We start from the raw sequence: 8869 nt of genomic DNA on the forward strand, positions 1-8869 counted from the left end.
AATTCATTGTTGTGATTCAGGGTCGATTCAATAAGCGATGTAAAAAATACACGAGTATAGCGGTCTCAAGCAGTGGGGGGGGGGGGGTCATCTGAAACCATATCTAACATCCAAATAAAAAAATCTATTGTTGCACACAATCGTCGTGAGTAAAAACATCGATTACCCGTTGAATCGACGTGCCATAACACCACCACTCACCATCAGCCATGATCGATCCACTGCTGCATGGTGTCCCCCAACCCATCACCATCTCTCGGTCAGATCTGCTCGTGGTGCAGGTGCTCGACGGACTGTTCCGTCGCAAGAACTGCCAGAGACAGCGGACTGCATGGGGGTGAGGCCATCATGCAGCAGTGGAGTGATCATGGCTGATGACGATTCCTGGTGCGGACCGAGAGGCCAATTTCAGTGAAGTCAGAAACAGTTCGCTCTGAGGCATCCATCTTCCAAGGCTGTGCACACCGGGGGGAGGGGAGAGGGGGTGCATTGCTCGCTGGGAAGAGTTCCGAACAAAGATTGTCACCTAGGCACGCGACCGCGGCGGTGCAATTAAAATATAATTACGGCGAAAAATTATACATAAAAAACATTTGCAAATGACCGCGTAAGTAGAAACGGGCTTTTATTTACAAACACGCGACATCAAAACCCATCGCGGAACGTACTCGCGGGTGACATTGTTAGGGAGTAAATTGCCAGCGAGAGCAGCACGACAAAAGGTGGGCGACTCCCTCCCAGGCTGTCACGGGCATGGAACAGCTGCTGCTGCTGCTGATGCCGCCGCCGTGTGTGCAAGGGAGTGAACGTGCAGGATTTATGCAAGCTGTGCTCAAAGTGTACTATGGAAATCACAGAGTCCAGCGTTCCCCCCCCCCTCACCCCTCCGAAACTACCAGTCCCCGCGACTCACCATGGCACTTCTTTGCAAGTGTACCGGTGTCGCACCGTTGCAACAAAATTCCGAGAGGTTATGAGCTGCACGAAGGAGCCCGATGACTGAGAAAATGCATTGTGTGACGCGCAAGAGAGCCCGTTCAAATTAAGATCTGTGCGTCACACGACAGGTCGGGAACGGCGTGGGGAGTTAAGGTGCTAGGCATATCAGTCGGATAACCCATAACACCTGGGTCTGTCCCGTGTTACTTCCTGCCAGTGAGCCGTCCCTTCGTGGCAAGTGACGACTGTTGTCGTTCTTGTTGTCACACGTCACGTAGAGACTGACAATCTAAAATCAGAGGTGTGTACGTGTCCGTCACATTCTGTTTAGAACTTATTGAAAATAAGAGCGAGATCTCAAGTGTGTGTGTGTATACATGTGTTCCACATTATATCTCAAAAGATCCTGGGCCTCCTTTAGTTTGACTCAGCCTTAAATTAGTACCTAGTGCAGGATGATATCAGCCCAGGGGAGGCCAAAGTGATCGGGCTTGGTACTGGCCACCCATCTCCTCGCGTGCCGTGCCAGTCTTCACAAGTGCTCACGAATAGCAGTTTGTTACAGGCTATGTAGAAGATATTTGGTCGTGCCTATCAAAATGAGGCATGCCGATTAAGAAGCGCTCTCTACGTTACGTGGTGACTACCGTTTATCAATTATCGGGCTCGTGCAGCATGTAAGGGCCTAGGGTTGCGTTTGAACAGCGAAGACCGCTGAACAAGGAACTGTGGTGGGTCACGAGGGGACTGGAGTTTGAAGCAACCCGCAACACAACGTGCACGCAGCGTCTTGTGTGTAGAGGTCATGGATTCATCGCGATCGACGGGTGGGGGTGAAATGGAGCAGGCACCGTCAAGTTCCCCCTGGGGTTTTCTCGCTGCGGTGATTTTCACCCGGGCCTCCCGCCCACGGCGTTCTCCGCGGCCTGTGGGTCACGTCACACCCACACCAAAGGGGCTTTAAAAACCAAAGCGGCGATAGGGCCCAAGAGCCCGGCGGCTGCCCCGATTAATACTGCGGTGGGCGTTAACCGGAAAAAACGCGACGCACGACTCGCAGTGGACGTTAAAACATCCGGCGACGTTATTTTACAAGGAGCAGGTAACGTGAGCAGGTGTCTGAATTTGAAAGATGTACTCACAAATTGTCTAATTGCCACGTGGCAACATCTCCCCCTCGAGTGAAACTATACTCGTCTGTGAAACATTAGCACCTTCCTTGCGCTAAAGCGAAATTACGCGAATACCAAACGTGCCCGTGATACGATTACAAGCGGTAGTCGTTCGACAAGCAGAAGACGGAAGATGAACAATCCTGTAGGAAGGTAAAGAAAATGAGGTGGCCCAGTGGGTTCATAGACAGGGTGCTGAGCCAGCAACGATGAAATCCTGGGTTGGAATGTGGGTTTCGGCCGCTTCCGATGAAACTAGATTCTGAAGTGTGGTGAGTTGATGGAATCAGCTCTGTTTCACCAATGACTACATTAGCTCCGAGAATTTAAAATCTAGGTTTGACTGTCATGTGAAAAACATCGGTGGCTGGGGGGGGGTGGGTGAGAAAGTGTTGCCCTCTACTGTGAGCCCCAGAGGTCACGTGAAGTAATCTCGGAGGGAGCTCTTCAATATCCACTTGCGTGGGCCATTCTCTAATATGAAGGGTCACACTGCTTTGCGAGAGAACCCAATGAATTCTGCGTCTCATGACAACGCGACGGTGATAGCACAATCTGGATTACATCGGGGGGGACAGAATTTATAAAATGAAGGGAAGGAAGGCTACTCAAAGCCTAAAGCTCCACCCGACATCCCCAGGGGCAATGGCCAATGCCAAGCTGCACCAAGTGAATGCTAATGTCCTTGTTTTTTTCCCCTCTCCCCGCAGTTTTTATTTTTTCCCCGTAATCAGCAATTGATGCAATTTAGTGCTGCGTGGACTGCATGTACAGTAGAAATCAATGCACGGATAAACCAATTACAAGCGTCATAATTTATAATGAAGTGGTCATTCTCGCTGTAGTGGAAGCGACCCCTGGAGGTTAACGCAGACAGAGGGTGAGTGGGGGTTATTTTATTTTTATCGTTATTATTCGTAGAAGCGGTGGAGTGGGCTCCAATCTAAATTGATGCATGTTCGCACACCGAGGATTATCGGGCAGCGTTGATCTGAGAAGACGCCGAGGAGACAGAGCGATGAAATCAAGACGTCTGTGTGCCAGAGCAAGCTGGATTGTTACATCAAAGGATCACGGGAGGTGGCAACAACTTGGGGATACCTTAGTCCAGCAGTGGATTGACCACAGTCGATGATTACAAGAATGATTTATCGTTCATTTACTGCGGCGAGGTGGGATATGGAGTGAGGGCGGCACAGCTTATAGTAAAGCGGAGTGGTGGGTGTTGCAGTGATCCATGTGCTGCCTAACAATTCAGGGAAACCCAGTTCGATTCCTGGACAGGCACATGGGCAGGTGGTGTCTGCAATGATCAATATAAGTGGCCCTGAGGAGTGAAATGAGATTGGAAATACATACATTGACAGAATAAGCGGGGGAAAAAAGGAACAACATTTTGACGACGGCCTCCCCAATCCGTCACCATTTCTTGCAAAGTAACAAGCAGTCGTCTACCACTTGCATAACAGTGGATTTCATCGCTGCATCTCCACAATGGTCAATACAATGATCCAAACTTACGTGTGCCTCCTAATGCGCGAGTTCCTCCATCTCTCAATGTGATTACAAATGTGCACCCCTTCCGTACTCTATTTTCACACTTTTCAGCTTTTAAATGTTCTTTGTTGGGTGTCCATTCCGGATGATGTGGTCGAAGGCAATAATCAAATATTCACAGCCTAATAAGAGTCTCAAGACTCTTTTTCAGGAGGATCCTGCAAAGTTTTTGTGTAGTCGGGGACGATGTTGCTTTGTGTAATCCCAATTGAGTTAGGATGTTTGTCCAACATCAGTTGCAATAACATTTTTTTTTACTTTATTCGGATATGAATCAAGTTGAACGTTTTATTTTAAGCAAGGCTGCGGAAACCTGAAATCTATATATGTACTCGTTACATTGTATGTCTTTTTTTAGCTACGGCAGGAAACCGGAAAACCCGGAGGAAACCCAATGCAGACCACTGGAGGAACATACAAACTCAACGCAGAAAGGCACCTGAGTCGGAATCAAACGCAGGCCCTAATTGCTGTGGAGTCACCAGTGTTACCTCTGCACTAACCTACCGCCCCCCCGCCCCCCCCCCTAAGCATCCGCTTTGAGGTGAAAAGTTCAGTTCACATGCCCTGCCCCGTTGCGTCTACACCAGCGGCTCGTCTTTTTTTTTGCTCCCGTACCCCTTGTTGAATTTAGTTTTAACCGAATACCCCCTTTGCATGACCCAACATGGTTCTGATAAATAAATGTACGAATAATGATTGTCAATATTTTAACAAATTGTCCATTTTGTGAGGTATCCTAACTAGCTTGTAACTGCAAGCGAATAAAAAATTTAATTTTTTTAAAAAATCAACGGATGCTCTGCATGCGCGACGTAATTTGTTTGCGCTCGCTGGTTACTCCTGGAAACCACATTCTTTACGATCAATGAGTTTAGAAAGGTCTTTATTGCGTTCTCTGTTACAATATGGATTTTAATGTTACCGTAGTTATTTGAAATTGGCAGATTCACACGTGATTGTTTACCAATGACTCGTATGATATAATTTCACACATTTATAAATCACCTCACGTACCCCCCCTGGGACATTGCCACGTAACCCCCAGGGGCTCCACGTACCCCCGATTGAGAACCACTGCTCTACACCATCCCCCCCCCCCCACCGTCCCCATGCGGTGGAGCTGCTCACGGACCCGCAGTGCCTCAGCTTCGCGCCGCAATTCCCGGATGACGCTGGCGAGCGCCTCGGGGTTCACTCCCTGCTCGCACAGCCTCACGCACACCGCCAGGCTCTCCGCGTCCAACCCCGTGTTGAGCAGCCGCGACATCTCCATGAGCGCTGCAGGGGGGCGAGAGAACATTGACGCACGCGCGTACACATACGCACTTACACGCACGCGCGTACACACACACACGCGCATAGGCAGATATATGTTGAACTTCTTTCGCACCGTAAGTAGACAACCGTGCTAATCGGAAGTGTGGGAAACACAAAGATGCACAAGTAAAAGACAAAGATCTCCTGTATAGCATTAACAGATTGTTGGGATAAGTACTGTTAGCAAGCCTATGATGTTGGTCGTGAGTGCGAATCTAACTCGGGTCGCCAGGTTCGTAGCGCAGCGCGCTAACCGCTACACCACCGCTCCCCACATGCAGATACACACAGACGCGCACAGGCGCGCACGCACAGACACACGCTTACATGTAGACATGTACACACACAGATACACGCATACCCATAGACATGAATGGACATATGCAGACGCAGACATTACGCATGCACATAGGCATGCATGCACACATGCAGGACACATGCACACATGGGAGACATGAATACACAGATTCAGATATGCACAGCCATGCACACACATACGTTAAGACACACGCAGACACGAATAAATACGCAGACATGCACGTACACACAAAAGACACGCACGCAGACAACGCACGTAGGGACAACGGCTGCATGTCCTATAAACAGCCGACCAAACGTCAACTACACGCTGACCTCAAATCGATCAACCGTACACTGACCACATCGATCATTAAGCGCATATCGATTCACACACCCCCCCACCTTCCTCCTCCCACTTGCAGTGATTCCGCAAATTGCCACGATTTGGCATGGTGACTCGATTAAAATATTGACTTGTTCGTCACGCTTTTACCGTCTCATTTAAACAGTTACGTTTGTACCATTAGCCTGGTATATAACAAATCTAATCCTACACGGGTCGGTGCCGGTATACAACAGCTCTCCTGTTCAGAAAGACCCGGGGATGTGTCATGATCTGCGCTGTGTTCTCGTGCCCCCCTTCTCGCAAATGATTGACACGCACGACTCAAATGCTGGATCATGAACGCAATCATCGACTTCAGTTGACAAATCAATGCATCGTTACAAGCCTATCTATAGGCGAAGCTGTGGCGAGAGCATTTCAATCACACGTTCGAAGGTCAACCTGCATAAAAGCCTTTTCACGGTTGATCAAATTTGTACCACTTTATATTAAGTCGAGCGTGGTTGCCAAGGGAATAGACTCGCCCTAGTTTGAGGTCATGAGCCACTGGTTGAAATTCCACGTTTTTATAGCGGTGACGAGTCTATGCCTACAGATGTCATCGTATGCATTTCACGAAGACCTTTTAAGAGTTTTTCCAATGGCTTCATAATAAAAAGTATTACTGTATTTTCAAAAAGTTCTTCTGATTTTGCCATCGGCATCATGCCACGACACCAAGTATGCAGTTGCATCTCTCACAGGTCGCTGTGACTCTTAGTGTCTAAGGACGGCCCACAGAAGCAGAGATTGCAGGATGACTTCTGAAGTCCCATTCAAGTGACCTCTATTTCACAGTATGGAGGAGGACTTTCCCACCTAGCCGACTACAGAGAGTAACGTCCGTCCGCTTCAGAAGCAGGAGCAACAGTTACAGTAAATCCTCAGCAGAAACAGAAGTGCCTCTTCGCGATACTTTTTTATTCTTGCAACAGCAGATAGCTCTCCCACCGTAACCCACTCTCCTCCACGCACTCTCCTACTTCTCTCATTTCACTCTACTCGCTTCCAACGCACTATCCTACCTCTCCCCTCTCATTCCACTCTCAACACACTCGCTCCTACCTCTCATCTCACTCTCCTCCACACACTATCCTACCTCTCCCCTCTCATCTCATTCTCCTCCAGGCACTATCCTACCTCTCCCCTCTCACCCCACTCTCCTCCACACACTATCCTACCTCTCCCCTCTCACGTCACTCTCTTCCAAACACTACCTCTCATCTCACTCTCCCCCACACACTACCCTACCTCTCCCCTCTCATCTCACTCTCCTCCACACTATCCTACCTCTCCCCTCTCATCTCACTCCACTTCCCTCAACGCACTCTCCTCTCCCATCACACTCTACTCTTCACCACCCACTGTCCCACCTCTCCCCCCTGTCCTCTCACTCCGCGCCGCCTTTGCTTCGGCAACCGAGGCTTTCCGTCGAATCAGTCCACCGTTGCTCAGTGCGAGGTCGCTCATTCTCCTCTGCTGGCCTTATGCTTTGGTGGAACTCCATTGGACCCCTCCCTGCATTCAGTGCTGCCAACTCCCCATACCGTGTCAAGCCATACGCTTTACCCGTATTCTTGAGCAGGGAAATTGAGTTTTCAGGCCCATGCGGGCAAAAATAAATTGTCAATTTAACACATAGGCTTTCGCGAACAATATTAATAATAAAAGATTTTGGGTTAGATCGTGTAAGTATAAATGTGTCGCAACCCACCACCCGACACAGCCAGTAATGTTTGTCACGTAAACAACTCGGCAATTAGTTACTGCTTTAGCCCACCGGTGTGTTGGAGATGTTGTGGATTTACTCTCCAACACACCCGTGGGCTGAAGCAGTAACTAATTGGCGCGTTGTTTACGTGACAAACCTTACTGGCTGTGTCGAGTGGTGGAAGGTTATGACACATTTATACTTACGCGATCTAACCCAAAAGCCTTTATTATGAATATCTGTTTGTTTCTCCTTTGTGACGGGACTTTGTAGGAGGAACGTAGGAGATGTATAAGTACACGGGGTAACCCAATAAGGTCTGAATTGGGCTGTAATAAGCTAGGGCACTGCTAAGAGGCTGCCAGGTATGAACTCCCTGGTCCCTGTTTAAGTCCAGACTCAATAACTTATTTTTGTTTCACTCTGCCTACGACTGCCTCGCCACAAAACAAACATCCCCCACCGTTTCTCAGCATAGCGACGGTACACAGAGACCAATGATGCAGCCTTCAACATGGAGAGAACGGTGGTCTCTAAAATAAACACATCCATTACTTCCACGCAGCGTTCTGACCTACGATCAAACCCGCTATACAAATTGCACAATATACTTGTACAATTACTCTTTGGTTCTTTCGGTAAAGTCACGTAGGTATATAATCCAGCAGTTTCACTGCTGGATTATATTTTTTTCCGCCGGAGGACGACCGCTTGTGTTTGTTTTCGAAACGTCGTGATTTATTTTATTTTATACCTACGTAACTTTACCGAAATAACCAAAGAGTATGGATTATTGCAGTCACGAAAGCTTCAAATCTAGATTGTACTTGTACAATTATTACAACATCCGCCAGGGAGTCGTGGAGCCGCGAAGCCCTCGGCCTCGCGTGCTTCCAGCCCCAGGCCGCCCTAGGCGCCTCGCAACCCGGCCGCGCGTTAGGCGAGCCCGTGGTCTGAGGCCTACAACGAGAGATCACGGGGGTGGTGGTCTCAGCGGGATAGGAAAGGGGGGTAGGGGGCAAAGGGGGTTCTTTAGGGGTCCCGGTGACGAGGGGATACGAGGAAGGAAGATGCCCGAGGAGGGGGGTACGTGGGACTCCTACTGTCCAGCGTCTCCCGTGCCGAGTTGATGCGCTCGGCCGTCTGCTCCGCCATTGCCTCCTCCCGTGGTCAAGGGGAGGGGGGAGGGAGGGGGGAAGGGGGGTGACGCTCCTGCCTGCAACGTTGGAGGGTTGGGAGGTGGGGGGTGTCAGCGTTAATCGATTAATCGATTAAATCGATGAAATAATCGTCTGCATCGATTAATTGCATCAAACAGATCGGTTCGAGGAGATTGCCAACGGCGCCTGTTTGCTGGGTTACCTGCTGTGACATGGCACAGTAATATGGACAGGGACGGATGTGAAACGAAAAGTGGAAATATGAAAAAAAAATGGAATAGTTTTTACCCTTTCTGGCAATAAAGCATGTGTTAATATGTTCAAA

The 8869-nt window shown here is 49.1% G+C and overlaps 1 protein-coding gene across 1 annotated transcript; it reads right to left on the minus strand.

Moving 5' to 3' along the window:
* Positions 1-607: 607 nt before the first annotated feature.
* Positions 608-8614, minus strand: MZT1 (mitotic spindle organizing protein 1). The gene is made up of 3 exons (XM_061563886.1): positions 8488-8614; positions 4804-4949; positions 608-1865 (listed from the first exon to the last, which is right to left on the minus strand). The coding sequence occupies exons 1-3, from the start codon at positions 8537-8539 to the stop codon at positions 1830-1832; spliced, it is 234 nt and encodes a 77-aa protein (XP_061419870.1). The 5' UTR covers positions 8540-8614; the 3' UTR covers positions 608-1829.
* Positions 8615-8869: the final 255 nt, after the last annotated feature.

This window comes from Lethenteron reissneri, chromosome 32 (assembly GCF_015708825.2).
Source record: "Lethenteron reissneri isolate LAM-NWPU_2019-01 chromosome 32, ASM1570882v1, whole genome shotgun sequence".
Taxonomy (NCBI): domain Eukaryota; kingdom Metazoa; phylum Chordata; class Hyperoartia; order Petromyzontiformes; family Petromyzontidae; genus Lethenteron; species Lethenteron reissneri.